Source organism: Drosophila erecta, unplaced genomic scaffold (genome assembly GCF_003286155.1).
Source record: "Drosophila erecta strain 14021-0224.00,06,07 unplaced genomic scaffold, DereRS2 tig00000000-arrow-pilon, whole genome shotgun sequence".
NCBI classification, from domain to species: domain Eukaryota; kingdom Metazoa; phylum Arthropoda; class Insecta; order Diptera; family Drosophilidae; genus Drosophila; species Drosophila erecta.
This window is the reverse complement of record NW_020825194.1, coordinates 16,522,221-16,549,375: the sequence shown is the minus strand read 5'-3', so window position 1 is coordinate 16,549,375 and position 27,155 is coordinate 16,522,221. Positions and strand designations below refer to the sequence as shown.

At 44.6% G+C, this 27,155-nt stretch overlaps 1 protein-coding gene, 4 long non-coding RNA genes and 2 other non-coding genes across 7 annotated transcripts; 1 reads left to right on the top strand and 6 right to left on the bottom strand.

The window, feature by feature from the left end:
- Nucleotides 1-6,788: 6,788 nt before the first annotated feature.
- LOC113564845 lies at nucleotides 6,789-7,841 on the bottom strand. Its single transcript, XR_003408345.1, has 2 exons — nucleotides 7,222-7,841; nucleotides 6,789-7,151 (listed from the first exon to the last, which is right to left on the bottom strand). It is a non-coding gene; the product is annotated as an uncharacterized LOC113564845 (long non-coding RNA).
- Nucleotides 7,842-9,255: 1,414 nt separating this feature from the next.
- LOC26526187 (peptide tarsal-less AA) lies at nucleotides 9,256-10,792 on the bottom strand. The gene has a single exon (XM_026983734.1). It carries the CDS (start codon nucleotides 10,019-10,021, stop codon nucleotides 9,923-9,925), a length of 99 nt encoding a protein of 32 aa, XP_026839535.1. The 5' UTR covers nucleotides 10,022-10,792; the 3' UTR covers nucleotides 9,256-9,922.
- LOC26526404 lies at nucleotides 9,264-10,792 on the bottom strand. The gene has a single exon (XR_003408342.1). It is a non-coding gene; the product is annotated as an uncharacterized LOC26526404 (long non-coding RNA).
- Nucleotides 9,264-10,792, bottom strand: LOC113563679. The gene has a single exon (XR_003408344.1). It is a non-coding gene; the product is annotated as an uncharacterized LOC113563679 (long non-coding RNA).
- On the bottom strand, nucleotides 9,264-10,804 carry LOC26526291. The gene has a single exon (XR_003408343.1). It is a non-coding gene; the product is annotated as an uncharacterized LOC26526291 (long non-coding RNA).
- A 15,002-nt stretch (nucleotides 10,805-25,806) lies between these two features.
- Nucleotides 25,807-25,879, top strand: Trnaf-gaa. The gene has a single exon. It is a non-coding gene; the product is annotated as a tRNA-Phe (tRNA).
- Nucleotides 25,880-26,144: 265 nt separating this feature from the next.
- Trnaf-gaa lies at nucleotides 26,145-26,217 on the bottom strand. Its single transcript has one exon. It is a non-coding gene; the product is annotated as a tRNA-Phe (tRNA).
- Nucleotides 26,218-27,155: the final 938 nt, after the last annotated feature.

Genomic DNA, 27,155 nt, shown 5'->3' with positions numbered 1-27,155 from the left:
TGTAAGATCTAAAAATACGACTTTGTTCAATTTTCATAGAACTATGACGATTCCCCCCACTTATTTATTTGGTTTTAAAATCCTAAAAAAAGACTTCTTTCAAATGGACACTACTATTATTTACGAAGTTCAATGCTATTACGTACATAAGTCCCTTAATTATATGCAAATGGTCGGATGGCTTTCGTCAAGACAACCTGATAAAAAAATATGTTAATTAATTGTTTCCCCTTTATTATTATTTTTTGCCAAATATTCCCGGGAGCGCATTTGTGTCTTCTTCTTCTGGCTGCTGATTCGTGTGTTATGCAATCAATTCGATAATTTCAGCATTTCTACAATAATACAAGTAAAAAGTCAAGGATATGCATATCCAGTTTAAATCGCACGATTTTCTGGATTCTGGATTTGCGGACTCTGCCAACGAGTCAGACTTGTAAATAAATCGAATTGTTGTGTGCGTCGGCGTTCAGGCATTTAATTAATATCACTTTCTTATAAATGGCCTCAAATGACGTTGAACAATTGCTGCCAGGTCTTGCCCCAGGCGTATTAAGTATCTCAATTAACGGCGTCAGATGTAAGCGGTTCGTGCGGATTTTGATATCTTTCGCTGGCATATTATCTGTGTATTTGCACGATGGCCAATAGTAAACAGTCCGCGTCTGGGCCCGGTCAGCAGTCGATCATTAAACATTTATAAACAAATTATGTCAATTTGTATGTAAACACGAATCGGCTCAAATCGCACCGAGTGGCTGGCCATCGAATGCAGACGTGTTAAGAGTTAAGAGTCGCCTTTGGGCCGCAAATATTCGATTGCAACTTACAACTGGCACTTTGCACTCGAATCGGCTTATCGGAATCGATCGCAGACGGAAAAAAATCCATAGTTGGCATTGTCTGATATTTTAGGAACTTTCGATTACAAATTGAACGATCAAAAAATATAGTATTATAATTTGCAAAGAAATCGCATCTAACAAACTTTTACGATCTTAAATCTGTGATAGATTGAAGTCAGCAATTTCCCCATTTCATGTATGCGTATAGGGAAATCTTCAACGGAAATCCTATCGAACTTCGACCCCAATTGTTTCGCGCAGTGCATCTGCTCGCTCTCAGCTCAAAGTTTCAGCGTCGCGTCGCGTCACCGTCAACATTTAGTTTGGCTTTGCATTTTGTTACTTGAGCTAAATTACAGCGCATGAAATACGGAAGTTGTTATTGTTGTTGTTGCTATTACGGCATTGATTGCAGCCTGCACTTAGCGACAGAATGAGACGGGCGAGTGGAACGCAGGGGGGCGAAGGGGGCAGTTTTGACCGCGGCCAAAAGGGCGTGTGTGTTTTGGCCCAAAGTTGTATGCTGCTAATTTTGATTTATTGCAAATCGCCTTTTATGTCGTTTTTATCTCCGTAACGCTTCCTGTTCTCCATCAGATCGGCAATAGACGAGTATCGAGTGCATGTGTGTAACTATGACTAGGCGTCTTTTCAGATACGAATCTATGCGATACTTTGCGATCCGATCATTGAGCTTACTGATCTCAAGCTCGCGCACAGCGCGTGTTGTTTGATATTGAACTTGGCTTTGAGGCGAAGTCGAGTGTGGCACGAGTTCTGTTACTCGCCTTATTCTAATTTATATCTAAATTATTAAATGTTTATTTATGTTGTCAGCGAGCGGCTTTGTCCGCCGTAGGTGGTAACTGTAACAATGCGGGAGTATTGGCGTTTTGGAGCTGTTTGGCGCATTTTGTGCATTAAACGCCTTTGGGCCATTTGCATGGCTATTGAACGGGCTTATGCAAAAGCCAAACTTTTTATGCGACACATGCCATAAATGGGGTGATTGCCCCCCTGTATTTTCGCGCAGTGTCGCGATCGTGAGCATGTGTAATGTCAAATTAGTGACTCGTAAAGAGGAAGTAATAAATCTGAAATGCTGTCAGTGATAAACTCAATAATATGTAATAATATTTTCTGACTACATTTCTATTGGCAGAGAAATAGATAATGATATGCATTTGTGCAGTCTTTCAAAAACTGCTTAATTATAACTAGGACCCCACCATCTATTGTTAACTAATTTGCTTAATCCGAATCGAAAATGATTGCAAGTGTTCCAACAAATGAATATTATAGCTTATTGCTAATAAATATACATTTGATATTTATTCTAATTTAATCGGCATTGACCGCTAACTAGATCATTCAGCTCCAAAATATTCCCATGTAATTGGTTTTAGCTCCCCGATTTACGTCATGTTCCGGTTTCTGAGTGTATTTCTTCCCAAAAAAGAGTCCCGGGGAAATAACAATAAACAATAAGCGAGGTGAAATACTTGTTTCGCTTAATATGCGATACAGTAATTAATTGGTGGTAATCTGTGCAACAAAGAAGTATAATAAATATAGGAATAATATGTGCCAGGAATCGTCTGGCGTGGTCCCAAGACTATTGGGATACAAAATGCACAAATACGCTTTCGAAACCGCAATTTATTTGAAGCTGGGTTAATTAAGTGCATTCTGTTTGCCAGCAAGCAGACGGGTTTCGCTTTGTTTAATGAGTGCGATAGGAATACTTTCGGTCCAAACGCTCGTATTGTTTAAGATTTAATTTCAATCTCGATTTATTCAGACAGAGGACTTGCATTTAATGTGTTTCTCACCTGCTAGTCTCAAGGTCGCACCCCCTTTTTATGTCGAATTAAACGTCGCGACTACTTCAATGTTAGCTGGAAGTAATGGGTTAATCGGGGCTGGGTTTTCGGGCATTCCTGGATGGACAATGACTGGCAGGAAAAGGGCCAAGTTCCCGAGCCACTTAAGAGTGTGATTAATCACAGTTGAGTGTTGCTATCAATTTTAATTTCATTATAAAAGTTTACATTACCATCGACGATGGCCGGCAAACAAAGGCCGAAATCCAAGACCCAAAAGAAGCACATGACACCTCAAACAAAAAATGAAAATAAAAATAAAAAAAATAATGAAAATAAAGAAAAAATCAACTGAAGCGGCAGACGAAAACCTTTCGAAGAAGAAGCTATGTGCTATGATACCATAATCCACGAATAAAACTAAAGAAACTCAGATACACACCTCTACAAACACACACACACACACACACACACAAACACAGCAACAAAAAAAGCTCACAAATAGTTCAATGAACTTATATTTGTTGTATGTTGCTATGCTGTAGAGAGCCAGCATAGCCCCGTCTCTTTCGCTCTCTTTGTGTAAGTGTGTTTGCGTATTTATTTATGTTTTATTTTTATTTGTTTCGTCTATTTGGATTCACATTTTATGTGCCCACAAGGTGGGAAATATTCCAACCGAAATGCATTGAAAGCTCACTCGAAAGATACACTTGTATCTTATGGATACGTAGCCCAAAATTAACATTTTAATGATCGAAATACATTTACATTTACAGCGATCTTTTCGTTTCTTTGATCTGCATTTGATTTTCTCCACTCTCGTGTGCCATTAAATATTGTCACGTAGCCACCGACTCTCGTTCTTCTGGATTTTGTGGCTTGAATGAATTTTGATAGCCACTTGCAGGTTGAAGTTGCCCACAGAAAGAAGACTAAATATACATTTTCACATGCCTCTAATGAAGTGTGAATAATCCCATTTTGGGGCCAGTCAGTAAGCAAAACGTATTTAAGCTTAATTGTTATGCTGATAGAGGAGGCGCTAGATGGATTGGTTTCAGCTTCAGCTTCCAAAAAAATTAAAGGGAAAAACAAAAGGCGTACAAGAGTCCACCTGACAGGTGTACAAGCACACAGGTAGCCAGCTTTTGGTAACAGTGTGTGTGTCTTTTGGCCAGCTCACGTTTCGTTTGCTGCCGTCTGGGGAGCTCCGAGCTTAAGAGCTCTTTCTGTCTGTTTTGGCCAAATACTTTGATATTTTTACATATAAAACAATTATGAGTTATGCCGACACCTTCAGCAGGTCGAACTCGCATTACTCTAATGGACTTGTAACAAGTTTTCTTGGGGAAAAGTACATTAAATACATTACATCTACATCTTATTCTAAATTGTGAAGTTTAATATTCGATTTATTAATTAAATTTTGAAAAATATTCGTAGATCATTTCCAGGTCTCAGGTCAAGCAGCTACTGAGTATCAAACCTAGAAATGATATATATGGTGCATATGGTTAAAAAGGAAATATTATATATGTATTTAATTTCCAGCTGGTACCCCATGTACCCCATTCAAGGGCTCCGCGCTGCCAAAAACAATGTGTAATAGGTTTTTAATTGAATTGTCGCAAATCGGCGAACTTGGCTGCTTTCGAAGTTATTTTCGTTTGATTTTACTGCGGACCGTAGGCGCGTGCGTTCGACTTTGGGTGCTATTAATTAATTGTCATGTGCTTATTTCTATTACACAATCTAGCTGCCAGTGGGCGTGTGGGCTAGCGCTAGCGTGAGTAGAGATGCTGAGACTGAGACAGAGACTAAAAACTGAGGAACAGCGAGTTACGCAATTTATTTGTTTAGTTATTCGCCGGGTTTGCACAGGTGCTGCGCCACCCCTCGCCTTCCGCCCACTGCTGACGTCACTGATAGTGGCTACAAACACAAAACAGCCGTCAGCAACTAAGTACACGAAACGCTGCCAGATATCAGATATTTTCGCTCGCCAAATGGCACAGGCTGCGCAATTGGTTAACTTGGACTTGGCCAACAAGCCTAAAGTCAGTGCCAAGCAATGAAAATTGCAACGTGTTTTGGCATTAGACGTGAAAGTGGCCAAGTGAGTGGGTGACTTTTTTGCAGGGGGCAGCATATGTGAATGCGAATGCGAATGGGAATGGGAATGGGAATGGGCTTTGAAGAGGAGAGGGTAAGACGGCCCACACCAAACGTCAGCATTTGTTGGCTTTTATGGCACGTAATTTGCAATTGGCAAAACCAAGTCCAAGACATTTTGAACGCGACTGTCTCTTTGGCCGCTGGCAAACTTTTCACTTTTCATTCTGCGCTTTTCCACCTTCTGCCATTTTTCCATCCAACGTACGTGCCCCACGGTGCATATTTTGGCCCGTTGGCCTATTAAGTCCTGGGTTCTTCTTGGCCGCGGGCCAAAGTCTGCATTGAGTGCGGGGAAAAACCAAAACCCCGCCCTATGCTGTTTCTATAAAGGCAGGCGACCCATTTTGCCTGCATATTGCGCATACGCCCTGTGGTAAAGCAAATGTAATCCACTTGATGACTAAGGCCACGTTAAGCCGAAATTTTAAATCTGACACGTGAATCGTCGCAAAACTATGCGAAACAAGTTCAAAAATATTTTAAATATTTGTCTTCTCTCTTTTTCCTTGTTGCCTTTGCCAAAATAGCAAAGCAAGAAAAAAAATATTTGCAAATTAGGAGAAACTATAATATTTTTGAATGTATCTATTTTGAAGGGAGATGAAACTGAAACTGAAACTGAAACTGAAACTGAATATATAACAAAAGGCACTTGTCTGGGTGAAATTTTCACTAGATATTCAAATGAACCAACAACAACAAGTGTGGCTGCTGCCTGAACAAACAAACAACAACTAACACAAAAACGGAAACCGTTAAAGCCAAAAAAGACAACAACATCAAACGTAAGTTTTGGAGTCGCTTTCAAATGACGCACTGAAAGAAATTTGATGCGCTTGGATCGGTGTGAACGGATTCAAGGATCTCACTCAAATGTGCAGCTACTAATTGAAAAAGAAAAATCTTCATTTCATGGTAATTCTTGTGATATTATATGGCATCAGTTTACTTATTAAGCAAACTAATATAATAACTACCAAAGCAAAATGAGACCAGTTAAGAAATAGAGGTGATATAATTTGAATTAGATATATTCGCTGAAGATCCACACTATTTCCCATCCCTGAGGCAACGAATAGGTTCCAGGGCACCCCAATTTTTCCGCAGTGTACCGCTCGTTTGCGCTGATGTTGCTGCTGTTGATGAGGCGTGCTCCGTTGTTTACCCCACTTGAAAGCGACTGAAGATCAATGGGTTGTATGACCAAGAGCAAGACCAAAGTTGCTTGTGTTGGTCTACCACTTTCGTTGATACTGATGTTGATTTTTGTGTGTGTTTTCGTTTCCAAGACGCCGCTAGAGCTTTGAGCGATTTTTCATTGGAATAGAAAGTGAATTGAATTTGTTTTCGCTGGCGGACTGCGCGTTCCATTGCTCTTGACGTTGTCGTCTTCATCGGGGTGCCGTTGTTTACACTGAAAACAACGCACGGTCGAACGGAAAGCAGATGCTCGCTGACACGCAGACAGTCTTCTCTCTGCACTCTTCAGTCTTCAGTCTTCAGTCTTCAGTCTTCTGGAAATTGGACCATGTCATTGACCTTTTCGCCTCGAGTTGCCCCAAAAGCAGTGAGAGTGCTTGTTAGTTGTTTATCTTTCGGCTGAAGTTGTTGTTTCTTCCGCTCGAGGAAAAGCGGCAGTGAAAGAGAAGCTTTTGTGGCACTGCTCGTGGACTTTACTCGAATGCAATTATTGGTGGAGGTGATTGGGCATCCGTGAAGTTTCCAGATGGTGACGGGAAAATTGTAGAAAATTCGGCGGAGAAAACTTACCATCCGATTTGTTTGATTTCAAAAGATTTTATAACGAAAGGGGCTAGGTTGATTGGAATTGTTGTAACAGCTAGGAAAAATATGACGCATAGTAAGCAGCTCTTGTATCACATTGGAATGTTTTTAAAATAATTATTCAAGCACCATTGACTCCCGAAATAGAAAATATCAGTTCAATTGAAATGTCTTTATTATAATTATAATAAACATTAACTACTTTATGAAGCTGTTAATTGTGTTATATACAACCACAAACAACTTTGATGACTTAGAGTCTTAGATTTAATTTAACTAGAATTTACAGCAAAGCTCAGCTTTTCGAGCCAACTTATGTAGTCATTTCATGCCAATTTTTGGATACCACTAAGGGTAGCTTAATAAGAGAATATAATAGTTTTCCCTTTAATGAAGACCAGAGAGCTGTTTACGTCCCAGATTGACTTGACATCCACTGTCGCTTTCTATTTGTGGTGTCTTCTAGCGTTTTCCAATGCGGAACCGCCGATCCACGGGCTGCAGTCTGCTGACTCGATTTCTTTTACCAAAATACCAAAATGTGTAAGTTGAACGCGGAGCGGCGGCATCGAGCCAATGGGTTTATTCACCTTTCGCCTAATTATCAAAATACATAGGCGGAGTGTACCAGAAAGCGATGTATAGCATACATACTACAAGATACAGATACATATATATGTGCAAAAGCTTCGAGCAAACCAAGCCGATCCGATCCGATCCGATCCGATGACGAAGACAGCAACTTCAATGAAATCAATTTTACGATAATAACTTTTGGGCAGAAACAAAGACCAGTGAGGCCTGCGAATCGAAAAGCGAATTCGATTCCGAATCCGAATCCGAAGCCCTGCCGATTCATATATAAACATTGATTCAGACCCGGCCAGCAGCTCATGTACCGTTGGAAATTTCTTACCTTTTCTTTTTCTTTTCTCAGAGCGCTGTGTGTAAATTTTGTTATTTTGTTTTGTATGTGTGTGTTTTGTTGCTTTTTTTCGTTGTTATTGTCTTGCACGAATGTAGGTCAAGTTATACGTTCGCCAGTATGCGTGTGCGTGTGCGTGTGAGTGTGTGTGTGTGAGTGAGTATCTGTGTGTGGGACGTTGGGAGCTGCAAGTTGGATCCGGGGGCGGCACTGAAGGGGTCTGTCATCCCATCCCGTCGCACTCTGAATGACTGACTAAAAGTCGGGCGATGAGTCCGTGGCAGCGACAGCATTTTCTAGTAGCTCCATACCGGCCAACTTTCACTTAGAAAGTTCTGCTTGCGGTTATGAGGAATCGGTTTTTCGTTTGCTCGTTTAATTTGGATACCCTTGCCGAGCGTCTTGGGCTCAGTTTGTTTCCAGAATTGGCACTTCACTATGGCGCAGAAGAAAGCGAGGAAGACAGACTCTTCCTTTCAAGAATTTTAGTTAGTAAGTTCGGCGATATAGTGTACAAACAAGAAATATATTAATTTTGATGAGGTAAAAAACTGTGGTTTAACTGGTAAAAACACAATATCAGATGACTCATATCAACAATATGACGACTCAGATTCAAGAAGCCTTTGATTTTACAGGGTATTCAGAGTGTCGCACAACTTTCTTCGCCACTGCCTTGTGCTGGCTGCTTTTTTCGCTTGGACATGAGTTGGCTTATACCCATTCTGTGGCTGAAAGCGATATTCATTCATATCGGCGACAACAAGTTAACTGGGTCACCGCGCGTGTGGGTTCCTGGGAAGATTTGATTGCAGGCGGGTCAATCGAATCGGATCAGCGATGATCGCCCAATTGCATTTTCAATTCGAATCGGCAATCGGGTGGGAAAGCTCTCCGTTAGGCGACGTCATCAGCGCCGGCCGCGCAGCAACCTTGGCGATCAGCTGTTCGTTGCGAGTGGATTTCCCTGAACTTCATACTGATACTGAAAAGCTATGTGCGCGTGTCTATTAATAGCCTCTCTCGTTTTCCGCCGCTCTCTGTCGAAAAATGTACTCTGCGTCTGTTGGGGAACTTCCTGCTGGAAAAACCAGCTGGCGGAGGCAGAGCGCGTGAAAAGCTCGGTGCTCTCTTAAGTGGAAAACAGCGGCAGCGATCTGGCACTCTCTTCGCCTCTCTCAGAATCACAAGTTCTCGGCTGTAGTTGTTGTGCTATTGTTGACCTAATCACTTGTGGAGCACAAACGAACATTGAACTTTTACTTCCGCATTAGTATCAAGATTCCGTTCGAGATTCGCTCTTTCGATTGTCCGGATAACATTTTTGCACTAGGAAATGCGTTTTTCTTTACCCCCCCTCGCGGTTTTCCATTTTTATTGATCATTTCCAGGCCGCTTGGCCGCCGGCGACCGCCCAGTGACATTAATTAATGCCCACAGATTCATCAAATATGCGCTGGCCGTTTGGAAAATCATATTTTACGCTCCCCCGGCAGCAATTTGTCCGCGGCGGAGCCCCAAGAGATCTGTGTTCGTCTGTGTGTGTGTGTGTTTGTGTGTGTGTGGGCATGTATCTGTGTATCTGGAAAATCTTGTAATTTAATGCGACAATTTTTTGCTGCTAGCTGGTCCATCCATATACCCATCGATCGATGGAAAATCCTCCGGCAAATGGAAGAAAATGCACTCAAAATGTTCAATTTTAAATATGGTTTTCATTTAATATTATATTTAAATGGGTGTGAGAGGTGTGTGTTTGGGGTCTCTGGATGTCGGTCGAAGGTGTGGACATATAAATAGCTTAAAACGCTTAAGATCTAAACAAAATTTCTCGCTCCGAATGGTTTTCCTTGCTCTCAACGAGAGAGAAGAGAAGAACATTACAAATCGTTGGCAATAAATAAATGATAATTTAAACAAACGAAGATTTTCTCGGGAAATATGACACTAAACGTAATACTCTTTGCGTAATCTTTTCCACTTTGAAGAAGCAATTACAAGTGTATAGTATTTATATATAACATATATGGTGTATGTGTGATACGATATAGGATATAGGATATGTGTGTGCGCGTTTCGGTGTTTTGTGAACAGCAATGAACAGTATTTAATTTAAATAGAATGATAATAATAAATAATTAATATAATAGGTATGGGTAGGCTACGCAAAAACTACATAAATACAAAAGTCTGCATCGCAGGGCTCCGCTCCCGGGGAAGCCCCCATCCCCAGCTTTCTCCTCCGCCGGCAGCTGGAAGTCTCCTCGCGGCCACGAACGCGCAACCAGCGCGCTCCCCCAATCATGCCCAGAGTTTTGGATAAGGCACGGGCTTTGTGGGGTCCTCGAAAGTCGGGGGATCAGTGCCTAGTACTGCCCGGTTGGATCCAGGCAGTCCTGTCGCCTCTTTTGGCGGGAGTCCTGCGCGTCGCGGGGTCGCCGATAGGTTCCAGTGGGATCCAGCATTTTGCAGGATTGTATTGTATTTTTGGGGCTCTTGAAGTAGGGATAGGATTTCTCCTGGCAGTAGCCTTCTATGCTTGGCTAAGTGGAGCTCTCGAGGTAGAACCTTAGTAGGTGCCAGTGGGGTCCAAGTCGTGCGACATTTTGAGACTGTTTTCGTTCACTTTCGGCTGGAAACGCAAAATACAGCTGCTTCTTCTGGCTTGCTCCTTCTTCAGTACTGACCAGTGGGATCCAGATAGGCGGCCATGGCGAAGATCTGTGATTTATTGGGTTCGCTAAAGAGGTCTGCGATTACGATGTTTTGCTGTCTTCGTATAGGTATAGCTTCTTCAGTACTGGCCAGTGGGATCCAAGTAGGCTGCCATTTCGAATGCCGTGTATTGACCAAAAATACTTGAATGACAAAACCGAGCTGGCTTTTTGTTGCTGCTGCTGCTGCTGTCGATTCTCCTTTGTTTAATTTAAAACAACGCGATATTGAACTTTATACTGGTTCTCGCCGCTGTTGTTGTAAGTTCTTTTATTATCACCACCAGTTGTTGGGTTTCTTGGCTGATTATACAGTCACGTTTGGATGTGTGTTTGGGGATTTTTTCGTGCGTTCAAGAGTCACTGACACCACAAATTTGTTGAATGTTTGTTAATAATGTTTAGTTGTTTCGGGAACCGCACGGAAAATCTTGAAGGCGTTACGTGAAAATCTGCGCACTTTTCTGACGTCTCAGCTGGTTTTCTTTTAGCTGGTGATCTGCACTCGTCGAATGTTGTCGATCTTTTGATTTGATTTTCGTCAAGTCGTAAGCTTAAATGCTCGACCGGCTCGACGTCGCAGCCGGCGTCGCAGTCGGGGGCTCCAAGAGCGGGAGCGAGTGCAAAAGAGAGCGCTATACGGCAGGTGCGCCGCGCTCTTAATGGCACCTTTCTCTTCGGAGAGTGGGTGAGAGCGAGTGGGGAGATGATCACGATCGTATTTTCATTCATTTCCAGGTAGAGCACTTCTCGCTTTCGCTCTCTCCGCTCTCGCTCTCGCGCACTCTCGCTCGCTCTGTCCACATCCACCTGGATTTCATTCACGAAACAGCTGTTTCTGATCGAGTGCCCTCGTTCTGCTCACACACCAGGTGAGTGTGAGAGTGTGCGCGCGTGTGTGAGGCCCTTGTCTGTGTGTGTGCGTTGGAGGAGCTCAGGTAGGAACTATCCTGGAATTCCATTGGTCCTTGGATTCTCAGACTGCGATCCTGAGGCAACAGACTCCACCTTCTTTTGAGGTCCGCAGCTAATTAGGGCCTATCTTATGGCCAAATTTAGTTTAGTGCAAAGTGCACTTGAAAAAAATGTGTTCAAAGTAAGTATCTCCTTGTTAATGAAAGAAGGTTTCCAAGGAAAAGTGGGGAATTGATTTTCCCGAAAGGTGCAGAGATTGTGCAACGGTACAACAAAAAGATCTGGAATATTGGCTTACAACATTTCCTCAATACATTTATTTAAAAGGTTAATATTTTCGAGACTCTAATAGACCATTCACACGAATCTTCTTTGACTATCGCAAACTAAAACGTTTGAGAAGCAAAAGATAATTGCAATATACCATTTCAGAAATAACTTTTAACTTCATAAAAAATACCAATTTATAACATTACTGATTTGCTTCGCACGTGAAAATGCCTGGCAATTTTCAGAAACGGATTACATATATAATAGTATAAATTGGACATTCTTAAAAACACAGCAGGAAAAACGAATACAATTTTGTTTGGTCACAGGTCCAAGAAGGGAGTATACCCACCGTGCAAATATCCATTAATGTACTTTTCCAAGTGCAAATGAGGGAATATAGATGTTAACCCAAGATTGTGGCTGTCGCCGCTAAGTCAAACAGAGATGACAAGCCGAGGATCCTTGCCAAAATGCTAATATCCTTATGTGCCATAAGTCCCAAATTAATGGTCTTTGAGCCGGCGGCGCGCCGGCCACTGCCCACTTTACGTGACATTTGTGGTAGCCTAAGCCGGGCCAACTCGGAGACTGAAGACTCAAAAGGCTTAGGCCGCAACTGCCGACTCATAAAAAGGATAAACGCTCGGCATGAGTCAGCACTCAGTTGGTTCTGGACGACCCGCCGAACCCACCGAACCCACCGAAGCGACGGGTGCTTCCGCGAAATGCGACACCGGAGGCAGGTCCACTCACAAAGGCCACTGGGATGCGACAAAAAGTAATAATGAGATACTGCGCCGAGGTGTTGCAGAATTTCTCGATCTTTCACATATTTTTAAACCCAAATTTGCTCGGTGTCCAAGTCAGCTGGCGAGGCGAACAGCAGCAGGCGGGGATTACAAGGTGTGTCATCTGCCGCACAATAGGAAATATAAATCCTTTCGTTTTATTACAACGACGTAAAAAACTCACAACTAGAAGGGGCACTTCCGGCACGCTACGAAATATTCGAGTATTCCACTGGAGGAGGGCTGCTTGGCACGAGCGGGGGATGCAACCCTTTGGCACGGGCCCGGAATCAGGGATTCCAGCCCGGAGATGGGAAGATCCGATCGCCACACCCTTTGGCACGGGCTCGAGAAGAAATGAGGGGAGCCATAACCCCTTGAATTGAATTGAACTGAATTGAGACCTTGAAATCAGACTGATCAGATGAAAGCAAATCGAATTGAATGAGATTCAATTGGGCTTCCAATGCAGCAGAAGAAATGAAACCATTATAAGAGGATAATTTCAAGGTTTTATTTTTTAACATAGATCTAAGGTGCGGAAGAATTGCATTATTTTATTTATCCTAGCAAATCAGAAGTACTTTAAGCTTATATCAACTTAGCTGCTCTCGCCTGTCGACCAGCTCATTGCCTTCAAAAGTTTTAAATGAACTAATGAACCATGGCCTTAGAAATGATGACTTTTCGCTTTAAATAAAATGCTTGCTTTTTTAATGTTTTAGTAACCTGAAATCAGGGAGCTACAGCTGTAGTGAAAACTCTTAGGGGTCCATTAGCCTAATTTGCCGTTAGCTTGTTTGATTTACCTGGCGTGGGATCGGGATCCCCAAAACTGAAATTCACCTTTTTAAGTGGTGCGCCGGATGCGCATCATCCTCGCTGCATTTTGGCGCTTCCGCTTCTGCGCTTCTGGGTTTCACTTTCCAAATGGTTTTTGCTTTTTTATTAACGAATTTCGTTATGCATCACTTGGGCCCGAGTTTCCCTTTCCGTTTTGCACCTTTTGTTTTCCCAAAACGCGCCACGTGCCACATCCAACATTTGTTGGCACAACTGTCAGTCGGCGAGTTTTCCCCCTCGATCACTTTCCCTGCCGCATTTGCCTTGTAATTCGATCAATTTAATCATTTTTTTCAGGGAGCCCAGGACGGCTGCTGCGGTTTTCATAGGTTTTCTTTTGAGCCGACTTACGCAATGTTTGCCAAGGGGCCCGGACGTCGAGAAAAACCTCCAAACGCGCTTGGAGATTTTTTAAAAATTTGGGTCAATGTTCGTTGTTTATTTCGGCTTGTGCACATTTAACAGTATTTTCCGCTGACTTTTCTTGCTCTTGGACTTGGCCATGCAATGTTGCATTTTTGTGTTTTTTTCGGATTTATTTGCTATTCATAAATTGCCATTGCAATGGCAAAAACTTGTTATTGTTGCTGTTGTTAGTTGCTGCCGCGTTGACAGTTTGAACACTCGTGCTTTTGGCCCAAAACTTGCTCGGCTAGCAAATGCTAAGCGGTAACTTCTCTATTGGCCTGGACAACCCAGCCAAGTCGCTTAAGTCGCTTGACACTCTAGATTGGCCAGAAGGTAACGGTGAGCACTTGGTCCACTTGACCCAAATTGGCCAGAAAATTGGAAGCGGTAATCGCTTCTTGGAAAGCCAAGATGCGAACGGTTACCAATGCTAACATATTTTCTGTATTTAAGTCTTTATTAACGTGTGCCCCTGCGATTTGCTCAATATAATGCAAAACCTAAGTATGTATTTCGAATATACCATTGCAGTTAACCAAGATTCCAAGAATCCTGACCAGAACAACGACTGTTGTGATCCACGTGCCCGCCGGAACCAGTATAAATTACGAAGTGAACTTTTACTCCAGATTTGGTCAACGAATTAAATCAAGTAAACGTGACTGTGATGGAACTTTTCCTCGATTTCCAAACACCTAACAGACAGCACAGCCACCGAATTGGATTGGATTGGATTGGATCGGATTCGGATTCGGATTCGGATTGGCTCCCATTCCCCGCATTTCGCTTGTAATGACTGGCAGATATGTTAAAGAGTCGGCGTGGGGAATTGAATATGCTAAATCCGAGACCTATCGATCGGCTCATAACAGACGCACTGACGCAGTGACGCAGTGACGCAGAATGCAAATCTGGCATCCCTTGGCTACTTCACTCTCGGCCAACGGCAATTGCCGAAACTGAAATCTCAATGAAAGGATATTAGGTAAGTCGCCGCCGGCTGCGCGGGTCGTTCTCCGTTAATGGCACCAATATGAACGGAAAATCTGCGTGCGGTGCATAAGAATCTGCATATGGCATCTATCTCCTATAGTATACGCAGCATATACCGCAGATACTGCATGTACGGACTGTCGATCATTACACAGCGGTCAAACGGTCATTGGCCTGCTTGCGCATCGGCCGCGTATCTTGCAGATACTCCTCCCGAGCGATCGAGCTGCATCTCAGTACCTCGGCATCTCAGTACCTCGGTATCTGGGCATCTCGTTGTGGATGTGGATGCCACTGAATGCTGCTCGCTGGCACGTAAGCAGTCTTGGCATCTTTCACCGTGTGTTGGCGCAGCTTACGCAAAATTATTTATGAAAACAGAGCCCGGCATTAGGAAAAAACACGGGTAAAGAAAGTCCAGCTGGGTCCATCGATTTTGGGTTACCCCATCGATATCAGAACTTTGGATCAATTAAAACTCAATACACTCTTTAAGCTGTTGGCACTTTGCAGAATTTGGGAATTCGTAACATTTTCTCTACCTTTTCTACCCGAACTTTATAATAATAATAATATAATATAATTATAATAGTTTCTAAATAGTTTCAATAATATCCAGTCGAGTCTGCTGCCGAGAAGACAAAAACCCAAATAGTTATGCCTCATTTTAGGGTGGCAAATAAAAAAGCTGCCCATGATTGTGGCTATCACTCAAACGCAGCGCCGCCGGAATGGAAATTTCCGAGTTCTATGGAAATACCGCATCGATTTGCATACGCGACAATCGGCGGTGGACTGCGATTGTAATTGCAATTATCGTGCAGTTTGTTGATAAACGGGTGGTCGAGTGTTCGAGTGTTCGAGTGTATCGGTCATTCGAGTATCTGGGCAGCCGGGTATCCGAGTAACTGGTGGCTGAAAATGGAGATAGAGATGGAGATTGAGACGGAGATTGAGACGGAGATTGAGACGGAGATTGAGACGCAGATGGAGAGTGCGTGCGCGTATCTTATGCATGCTAACTATGAACCTTGTCCGCGCTCTTATTACAGCTCTGTTATTGATTTCATAATTTATCAGTTGCGCCTGTCAATGGCCATTAGATCAATGCATCGCATTGCACGCATAACAAAGTCGCCGCCTCGTGAATGGAAAATCTTTCGGATTACGAAAGCCCGAGGGCGGTAACCTTCTGAAGGGGGTGGCGATAGCAGGAGGGGAAACGTAGGGCGATCAAAACACAAAATAAATGACAAATCAATCTGTTGGCAATCAAAAGCGACTTCCCCATGGCATCGGCGCGATTTTCACCCAATAAGGAAGCAAAGCAGCCAGCGGCACATGCAACATGCAACACCAACAACACCAACAACACCAACAACAACGGCAGCAACCAGAAACTGCAGTCAAGCAAAACATAAAATGAGCAAAGGCCTCATACACTGAGAAAGAAAAAGAGTCAGTGGGCACCTGCATAAGCATGCAGGTCACTGAAATCAGGAGCATGGTGGATTTAATTTTGATTTTGATTTGGTGTTGATTTTATGGTGATTTTGCCCCAAGTCTGTTGCATGTGTTTCTGGGACAAGCTGATGAATAGATCTTTATTTTAAGCCTGTATCCATTCACGCATGAAATAAATAAATAACAAATTTTCCCGACTTGCTGAATCTTGCTTATAAGCCACTTAACATGATCTTATAAAATGATGTTATGGCGAAGACCAAATAAATTTAGGTCGCGTTGCACTATTGGCATTGCGGTTTGGCAGTTGCCCACTATTTGAATGGTAACTATATTATGAAACTCTCAGTCGTGGCCGTTTGGCTCAGTGCATCAGCCGCGGGCCCTATAAATCTGTGGTGCCTCGGGAGACCGGAGATCGGGGACTTGGTCTCCAGCCAACCAGCCAACCAGCCAACCAGCCAAGCAGCCAAGTTTCGCCCGAGCAGAGCAGCAGACCAGACCAGTTGCTCTTGCTCTGGCTGCGGCGACCAGTTGGCCTGGCCTAGGTGGCTTCTGGTGGCGGCGGAAGAGGGGAGGAGGATGGAGGATGGAGGAAGAGTCGGGGGATTCCGGAGGAGGCTGTTGCTTGGAAGTAAAAATAACCTCAGCTAAGTTCACTGGGGCGAGGTTGAATGAACTCGCAGAGAAATGTGATTTCCCCCGCCCGATTCCCCGGATCCTCGGTGGATCTCGCCGCCATCTGCAACTTGTTTGCGAGTCCGGATATATCAATAAGTGGCCTTTTGGCTACGGCTTGAGCCGCGATTGCAGTCTCAATTTCCCTCAATTAAACCTTGTATTTTGCGAGCAATTCGCGGCAGCGGCAGCGGCAGCGGCTGCAGACGACAGATACAATTAACTTATCGCGAAAAAGTTTCCGGAAACTGACTGACTGCCCACACAATCGGTACTGGGTAATCTGGGGGAGCTCTCGAAAGGGGCTTTCCGCAGGGGAAAATCGCGAGTTTCGAGTGGCCGCCGCTCCGGGAAAGCAAATGCAATAATACTCGTAACACTCGTATCACAGACGTTCGCGGCTCGCGTTTAATATGTTTGTTGACATCCAATTAGAGCGATTTCCTTCCTCATTAACAATCGCAGCAAGTGCGGATGATCCCTGAAGGGGGTACGACTACTACGTACCCTGTGAAAAATTACAAGTAACCACCACGGTATAGGGATATTAAATTATATATCAAAAGTTGGTATTCTATTTCTCTTACCTTTAGCCTACAAATTTGTATGCATTTATTTTAGAACATGCCTTTCAAATGTAGTGGAATTTCAGATCTTGAGAATTCAATTTCAAGGCGACCTTCCTCATAAACCCCATATACCCATTTTACCCTCCCGAAAACTTATGGAAACGGAGAGTGCTGTGAGCTGGAACGCAGACGTTGATGGTTTGAAATTTAACTCAAGCGTCAAAAAATTATGGCAAACATGAACGAGATGTACGCAGTGCACACACACCAGTTCCGGCCGAGTATGAGTGTGAGTGTGAGTATGAGTACGAGTACTATTACGAATACGAAAATGAGTACGAGTACGTGTGTGAGTACTTGCACGACAAACAATTAGAGCTGCGGTGGACATTGTGGCGATGCATTTTCCTAGACATCACGGGCACATCATGCCACCTCACGGGCGAGTATCTGCCAGATACTTAGATATATACACTACGCCCAGATACCCATACTCGTACCAACTGACGCACACCGAGCCGCAATTAGAGCTGCTGGCAGCTCTGCACGCTTAAAGTACAATAAACCCAGATATAGCAGCACTCAACACAATGATAGTCGAGTCGTCGAGTCGTCGAGTCGTCGAGTCGTGGGGTGTTTGAACTTGCTCCTCTCCACGATACCAATACCACCTAAATACCACCTCGATTCGCAATCCCCTCGAGCCCCAATGCCCTGCAGTTCCCCTTGTGACTGACTTACTATTCCCCGATTCTAGTTGGTATCTGGCTGGGTTTTATGACGCTGGCGCCGCTTTATGGCAAACATTTAGCGGAACGCTTAGCAGCCAAATGGCTTTATTATTGATGCCGGCGAGCGAACGAATCGAAAGTGAAAGCCAGTGCATTTGGCTCAAACGATTTGGGCCACTGGCGGGAATTCCATTGCAAGGGAGCCAGCGCGGGAGATGGCTTTAATCGAGTGCATTTCTGGTATACTTTGATACAGAATGTAGTAGATCCTATAAATAGTAGATCCACTCATTTGTACACAGGATTATAAGATAAACATGTTAACAATTTGTCCTGATTACCATATTATTACCCATTTCCTTGTTCCCGTATTGTATGTCTGCGCACTTTATCCCTTTAAGACCTCCCTAAAATTTGTCAAAACTAGATAGCTGACCAACGACCTGGCCACGTGGTCATCTTGGCACGACTTGCCACATTTTGAGTTCCATTCGTTTGGGCCACATCCAGAAGGCGCCCAGCAGGACAATGAGTGTCTGTGGAAGCGCTGCTCCTGCGACGGCCAGGCAAACACGCAAGCGGGTTACATAGGAGGACATTTGGGCTTAGGGCCCGGTGGTGTGATCCAGAGGCCCAACCATGTACGGAGCACATAATGCCATTTACACAGTGGGCGGGCGGGGAGATAGAGAGCTGGGCTGCCTCCATTACATGGCATGAATAACAAATCTAAACATATGTACTACACATAAATATGTGTACCCCAGCCAAATACACAAAGCAAAAAGCGAGAAAAAATCCAAAGTGGGGCCTGTACAGGGCGCACACACTCAGACAGACACGGGCCAAAACAATGTGGAACAGCAGGGGCGAATGTGTCGACATGGGGTGGTTCGACCCCTCCTTTAATTCCCGCTGCCGGCGACGATGACGATGATGATGATAGCTGCTACCCTCTGAACCCCTGAGCCCCTGCGCCCCCTGAACCCGTGAACCAGCCAAATCCCTGTGCCCCGAACCCCCCGAAAAGGCCGCACCCCTGGCGAAACTCCACTGCGGCACTTGTGCTCACATCCTGCGAACCTATTCACATTTCATATACTTACATCAGTGCACTGGTGTTGGTAGCGACCCCTTGTCGCGCTGCAAGTTTGCGGGTTGCAGGGGCTGGTTGCAGGGGCGTAGGTGGGGGTCTCGCAAAGTATTGCATTTAAATACATTAAATTGTGTAAATAATATGCTACACATGTTGCCGGTTGCCAGTTGCTAGTTGCCAGTTGCCAGTTGCCAGTTCATTAAATACATGCCACAGATATACACGTACATGCCTAGGCACATGTATCTGCCAGAAACAGGGCACTCACACACACAGGTTTATCGCAGGACACGGATACAGTTACAGTTACAGGATTGGCTGTAAGCCACATGCAACATTCCATGTGTTTTTGTGTGCTTAACTGACCAGCAATTTATTTATGGCGTTTTATCAATTTTATTTTCCCTCCTCTTTGGCTACGTATTTTTGTTTTTTTGTTATTTTCCCCCATCGCTCTCGGCCTTCCGAATTCGCCCCGTATTGACCCAATTGACATCCGCCAGCTCGGACTTGCTGCTCGCCTGATGGCGTATCCTTTAAATGCAACTTGTGCGCCACTCGTCCGCCGGGCGTTTTGGCCCTGCCAGCCACTTGAAGCCCGCTTTGATCCTCTTAAACCAATTAAGGCCGAGAGCGCCGACTTGAGCATGCTCAACGGTACGACATCAAAGCGTCTCCCGAGTGAGTCCATAATCTTCAAAGCTCCAGAAATTCATTTCTAACAGGCTGCCAGCCGCCAGGAAGAGGACACCGGAATGCTGAACCCCTGCGGAGCAGGAGGTGGCCACCGCCGGTGTCTTTATGTGTGTATGAATCCGATTTTTCGTTTATTTTTTCACTCCGGAATATTATTTACCCTAAGCGCTTTGGCGCACTCAATGGTCACTGCCAGAAAAAAGGTTACTTAATTTATATAATTTGGCAATTTAAATAATTATTTAATTATTGTCCAATAATATTATTTAAGATATTAGTATATTAGCCAGTTTAATTAATTATTTACACTACGCAAAGAGAAAACTTGTTTAAATTTTGGAAAAATAAAGTACATGCTATAATAAAGTAACTATTATTTATTAAGTTCTTAAGGCTTATTATCTTACACGTAATTTGATTAAAGTTTTTCTGCTGGTGCAGCACGTGTGTACATCCCTGTCCCTTTGCTACTCGGATGTTTGAGATTCGTGGGTGGTGGGTGGTGGGTGGTTGGTTTAGCTAAGTGGGTGGTGGGTGGTGGGTGGTGGGTGCTGGCTCACGGGTGGTTTTTAGCCGGTGTTATGTGTCATGCGCATAGCTGGCGTACCCCAACATCTAACTGTGCTAATGCATACCAACGCCTGCTGGAAGTCCTCGGCGCCGGATAGCTTCTAATAATGAAATTCTCGCTTAGAATTTTCTAACGCGAACGCAACCCTAGGCAATGGGCCAGCCCAAAAGATATTAGAATTCTCACCTTTCTCAATGGGTCGCTGTTAGCAGGTTTAGCAGGTTTTTTTGTCGTGTCACACCTGCGGGTGGAATCAGAATATGGGAGTGTGCGGCTGCGTTTCCTGGTTGCCTGTTGGGGCCAGGTAAATTATGCAATCTTTGGCAACGACAACGGCGACAGGTGCGCGACAGGAGCTAATCGACTCCTGCGGCAGGAGTTGGCGCTCATAATAATGGATTTTTTCGTATATTCCAACGAGGCGAACAGCAATCGGGGTGGAATTCCGCTTAGATCCACTTGTCGCTAGATAAAACTACACTCACCTATATGTGTGTAGTGGGTGGGTGGGGGTGGCGATTACTGTTATAACTAAAACTACGAAACTATAGTGTTTCAAAACTAACAGTATTACCATACCAGGTTATCAGGCCAGCAGGATTTCCCAGGAGGACGAGCAACTATCTCAGTTGGCTTTCACTACTGGAAAATAGTTGGGAAAACCCGCTCTCCAGCCCGCTCTCACATGTGTGTGGAAAGCGAAAGTGTCCTGCGCTCTTGGCATTTGAAAACTACACATGTGAGGCGTCTAAGCAGAGCTAAGAAGCTGCCCAAACCATCGGCGAAAAAAAATATCTAAGCAGCCCCAACCCCAACGAGTATTGCGTTTTTTCTCGATGCCCCCATATATACATATACATACATATATCTGTAGCATACAATCGAGCGTGTAAACTACCCCGAAAGCAGAAAAAGCTAAGGGTCGCAAATCGGCAGTCACAGTAAGTGAAAGTAACCCTCGCTGCCGTCGAGAGTCGGGCGCTGAGAATAGGGCAATAGGTGGACGGCATGCCACACGTATCCACTTTTCCCGGTGGCACCCGGGCGAAAGTGGAAAGAATTTTTGGAGCCGGCGGAGGAATACCGTCATTAGGCCAGCAGATGCCACCGAAAGGTGTCAGCGACGCATTCCGATCCGATGACGCTCACCGAAAAATGTGGCTCAAAGGGTTGCCGAAAAAATGCGAAATATTTCGTTGGCACTCACAAAACATTGCTTATTTATGTCGTTTTTGTTGCCACATTTGGAGCCCATGGCCAAGGCCCCATGGCAACATTGGCCAGGGCGACATTTAGGACGCCTGAATGCCAGGGCATCAGGATGCGCAGGCCGGTGATGGAATGTGCCAGCTGGGGCGGAAGCGAGCTAAGGAATTCACTTCCGGTTCCGCAGCCCTGATCGCCTGGTAAATGAAAATGCATCAGTTCCGCATGTGTGGCATGTTTGGCATTTCTGGCCCTTCTGGCATCGAGAATCCCCGATATCCGTCTGTATATCGCACATTCCATTCGGCGGGCGTGGCCGACCGGGCTATTGATCCGTTGCATGTGCGGCACAAGGCGTCCAGGAACCACCAAGCAGGCGAAATCCCTCAGGAAACTTCTCCCGAAAAGTTGGCGGGGTGCAAAAGTTGCGCATACGCCGCGTGAGCCGAGCCAAGGTTTAAATGCCAGCAAAAGTTTCAAAATGGCGCCGCATCTTAAAGTGCCAACTTGTGGCTTTATACCACCAGGTGCCCAGCTGTTCGCAACAGGCGGTCCATAAAAATCGAGTGAGTGTGTGTATATTATATGAATATACATACCTTAGAGTGAAGTGGCTTACCCATAAACTTGAGTCCATAAAGAGAGGCACTTAAACCCTCTGAAGTAGGCAACATATTCATGCAAAAAACCTACTGGGGAAATGAGCGCTATCTGGCCACCTTTGTTCCATGTGTGTGAGTGCTGCGGCGCTTTGAGTGGCTTTAAAAAAATATTTTCGAGCTGAAAAGAGCAGGCTTGCAGGCCCAAAGACATGTGTTTTCAGATAAAAAATCTGTGCGGTTCCCCACGATGGCAAAAAAGGAACACAACCAAATGGGGAAACCGCCCAAAATATAAAATGCCCGAGACTGTCGTTGACTTTTATGGGCATTTAGCACGTCATTAAAACGTCAAGTCATCAATCTTCTGGCCCATTCGAACAGGCTCGCAGACTGGCCAAGAACTCCGATTCGATCCGTGAAAGCCGGAAGGCAATTTTCGGCAACGAAAAGACGGCGCGTTGGCGGCCATTAGAAAATTTCCATTTTCGTCACACGTTGTCAGGCCAACAGGAGGAACCAGAGGCCCCAGACGCCCCAGACGCCCCAGACGCCCCAGACGCCCCAGTCGCCCCAGAAACACTCGACCCAAAGTCACCGCATTCCAATCCTCAGCTAGAAGTTCTCGCCGCCTGTTCAACAGATATTTCTCATAGAAATGTTAGAAAAAGAAAATGCCGCCGAGAGCGTGCTTAGAGGCGGCATTAGATGGTCTCTCGCTCTGGGGTAATAAATCTGGCATTTAAATGCGAAAACAGTCAACTTGTCGGCGTCGATTTGGACCAAGTAATCAGGAGTCACCACAGGTGGATCTAATTCCTGGCAGGACATGCGCAGTGCACCCCAAATATGTTGGTCTTTGAGCTCGAGTACAAGTTATGAGTGGCCGTAGTAAAGCCGGAAAATCTCTCGCTGGTTCTTTATTATTTTTTTCTCCCCACTTTGCCCACTTTGCCCACTTTGCCCACTCCCACCAACGCCCCCGACTTACTGGCCAACTTTGGTTGCCTATTACCCTTACGATAATGATAAGAAATTTTTATGTCCCTGCCACGTGAGGGAGCGTCTGCATATATTATCAATGCACACGCCGCGCGCAAACTTGGCGCCTAAACTAACGTTTGCGTGGGCGTCGCATTCCGATGGAGAAAAAGAAATATTGTAGATTCTGGTAGCGGGCTGGCAGCACAGACTAGTAGGTGGATAAATTCCACAGGATAAATTCCCCATCGAAGGACACGCCGACTGCGCAGCCGCCAAGAGAGTGGAGAGCAAGTGCCGGGAATGCCGCGTGTGGCAGGATTATCGCTGCGCATTGGGGCACAGTGGATTGGGATCACTAAACTAATATTATTGAACACTTCTTGGGGATACCAACATAAAAAGAATCTTAAAATAGGTGATCTTGCCGGCTCAGAGGCCATAATAAAGGCAATTTAAATGAAATTCAAGTAATTTCATTCCACGAATACATTCCCTTCCTGCCCCACTGTGGCTACCACCCTTTGCGAGCATTCTTTATCAATGTGTAGGTGAGTACTTTGTAACGAAAACTCAGATTGCTACTATACATAGTGTAAACGAGCTTCACGGGGGTTGTTGCTTTTCAAAGCCCCCCACTCCGCGTTTGCTGAGATTGCTGGGCACTCTGTAAGTCGACGTACAATGTTGCTGGGCTGCCGGTGGCTGCTAGCCTAGTACCTTTTACAGGAATTTGTACTACAAATCTACCAAAAATTTACATGTCACCCCTTACGGCAACTTAGTCGCTGTGCTTAGCGGACAACCCTTACAGACATCAGACATCGCATGTAATGTGTGTGCGGGTTGCGGGGAGCTCCAGTTGGCAGCTCGCAAGACGCCTTCCACGCTCCCAAATCGCTGCGGCCCTGATACAAGTTTGCATATTTCTAAATTCTAAGCGCATCTGCTGGAGGGACTCAGCTTCGGAATAGGACTAAGTCTGCCCTCCCCGGGCAGACTCCTCTCGAAAACGAGAGTGGCGGACCCTCCAGACGCACCCTCAGTGGAACTTGCTTAGCATGCGCTGCAAAAGTGAGGACCAAAACATCATCATGGGCTGCTGTTTTATCTGATTGTGCACCGAGAAAAATATTCTCTATAGCTGATGAAAAATGGAAAGCAGCTGTTTTATCAACCAATAATTATTATTACTAAATTATATGCCAAAGAACGTTATTGGTAAAAAGAAATAATTCGAAATATTATATTAAATATAAAACATTTTTAGTAATGAGTCTGGTTTTAAGCATTTGGTGATTTCAATGTCCTCCGCTTTTTCTCGCAGTGAGCGAGGGCAACAAAGGCAGAGGCGAATGATTTACTTGATAGGAGGCAGCCTCATAAAAACCTGAGCCTACACCATGGACAATCGGCACCCCGACCACAGATTCGGAAGGTCCTTTTCACTTTTTTTTGGCTCTCTTGTTCTCGGTTTGAGGTTTTTTTCGCGGCTGCCACACTTCCTGGCTGCTGCAATTCGAGGGTGCCTCTTGCCATCTTTCACTTTCAATAAAAAAAAATACAATGAAATTGTAGAAAAAACCCGAGCCTCTCAGTTTTTTCTTAGGGTTTTCCTTTTTTATTGTATGCAAAAGACACCGGGGGCGCCATGTGGTGCGTGCCAGTTGCCATGGAGCATTTGGTTTTTTATGCCAAACGGATATGCGATATTCTGGGGCGTAGTCCGGGCAATCTCTTTCTCTCCACTCGATTCCCTTTCAGTGCGAGTCAATGTCTTTTGTGGTAGTGGCCTAGCACGCGTCCTCCACTTGGCAGCTGTTGTTGGACACCGCCGGAACGAGATTGGATTCAATACCAGATCCGGCCGAGATCCTTTGCATGTTAGTTTGTGGCTTGCAGCTGCCGAGATGAATCTATCATCACGCCCCCATTCCTGCTCCCGGGTTTTAAGTCGCTTGGCCACTTGAAGGTGTTCCTACCTGGCGATCACCTTTTCTATATTCTAATTGTTGTCAACGGCGCATTCGTCACACTTTTGCTTTATTTCGTACGGGAATGGACCGTGTCCGTCGACTGGACAATGGTCCTCAGTTGTCTATGTTCAATGGCCAAGGTCCAATGTGTCAATGGCTGCGTTAATAATGCGATTTGCATTTTTCCTTTTCACTTTTCCACGACCTGGTGCCGCTCATCCTGCTGTTTGATTGAGTCGTCGGGCCCATCATGCAGCTTAATCCGCACCTTTCATCCTGGCCATCCTGGCCATCCTGGCCATCATGCAGTCTATTGTTTCGCTGGCCAGGTCAGTCCATTGGCTGCGCCGGCTTAGTTTAATTTTGCGAACACCGCTTGATTGACAGCCACATGCCACTGGACATGAATGACCCTACGAGGTCTGCACAGACAAGGCCAAATCCCGCATTTAAAGGGCACTTAAATGCATTTCAATGGTCTTGGGGGACATTTGGAAATGGGTTTTCAGTTCTATTTAAATATTTATTGAACATAAATCGTATTATCACATACACTTATGTATTTTAAATATTTATACTGCCTAATACAAAAGTTAAAAAATTAAGAGTTATTTACTTAATATTTGCATAACAGGTTTGTTTGATTTTAGTCTCCCCATTAGACACACGCTCCGCACCGACCATTGGGGGAAAGAGACAGAGCATAGCCTGCCGGACTACACGACACTTGGGGCCCACACCGTCATGGCGCCGAAATAGCTCAGTTGGGAGAGCGTTAGACTGAAGATCTAAAGGTCCCCGGTTCAATCCCGGGTTTCGGCAACAATATACTTTTTTGTTTTTTTTCATAACTATTTGTTAGCTAGAGCTAAGTTATTTAATTCGATTTTTATAAATTATTTGCTTTAACATAGTTGTCTGGAATATACATAATTTCAATAATAACTTTTTCATTGAAAACAATTATCATACACATGTATTTCAAAAGCCTTTTGTTTGTAGAAAATAATGGAAGAGCGTTATCAATATAAATTAAGTTCTTAAAAATAAAAAGTAATTCGTAAAAATTAAAAAAAAAATAGCGCGTTGCCGAAACCCGGGATTGAACCGGGGACCTTTAGATCTTCAGTCTAACGCTCTCCCAACTGAGCTATTTCGGCGTTGTGCTGGCGGAGCCGCTAAGAGCTGTATACTTGCAGCCGCTACGTTCTGTCCCTTTCTCCTGGCTCGTGTTGGTGTTGCTACTGCATTTTGTGGCTGCTGGCTGCGGGGCTTATCTAATCGCGGGCATATAAATATTGAACCTTTTGCCCGGGTTCCGGCGTGCAGAACTTCGGTAAAGTGGGGCTTGCTCCGGGGGCAAAGAGCTCCAGCGCCTGCGCCCAAAGTCAAAGTCAAATGCATTTCAAATGCAAGCGGCCGTTTGTTAGAGTTAGCTGAAAGGTTCCTCTGAGTACACTAAAAAATATTAGTTTAATATTCGTTTTTTGCAGATGATTATTTTTTGAATTTAACTATTCTAACACACAGTCTTAGTAGAATCATAAAGAAAATCAATCTTAGTTGCTCACTCAGCTATTTATTAATATAAATTCAATATTTGCCTTCAAGGAAATTAGCTGTTCCCTAATATTACCAATAAACTGGCTTCAAAATCCAACAATGGTATTATTCTTCAATGAATCAGCTGACCATGCTCGTGTTTCTCGCAGTGCCTGTGCTGCTGCTGCTCCTTCGTCTGCGGCCAAATCATGTTGGTTCCGCCACGATGGCACATGGCGTCTAATGAACTATTGTGGGCGGGGGAGGCGTGGCACCTGGACGACGCTTGTGGGGAGGAGTGGGGGTGTTTGCATGGTGTCGCACACACACACAGACACAGTCACAACTTTGCTGGCTGGGCAACAAATCAGCCAGCGGAGAAAACCAGAAATGAAGCTGGGCTCCAGCACCAAGTTGTCGTTGTAAAAATGTTTGCCTGCACGCTTTCCAGTGGTTGCTTGGCTATCTTGTGCTTGCTGTTGTTGTTGTAGCTAGAAATTATTGTTGTTGCTGTAGCTGGCCGTGCTTTGCGGTCGTTGCCCCGCCGTGACGTCAC

What these genes read in the sequence shown, in the direction of transcription:
- LOC26526187 (XM_026983734.1), bottom strand. Translation starts at nt 10,021, where the DNA reads ATGCTGGATCCCACTGGAACCTATCGGCGACCCCGCGACGCGCAGGAC.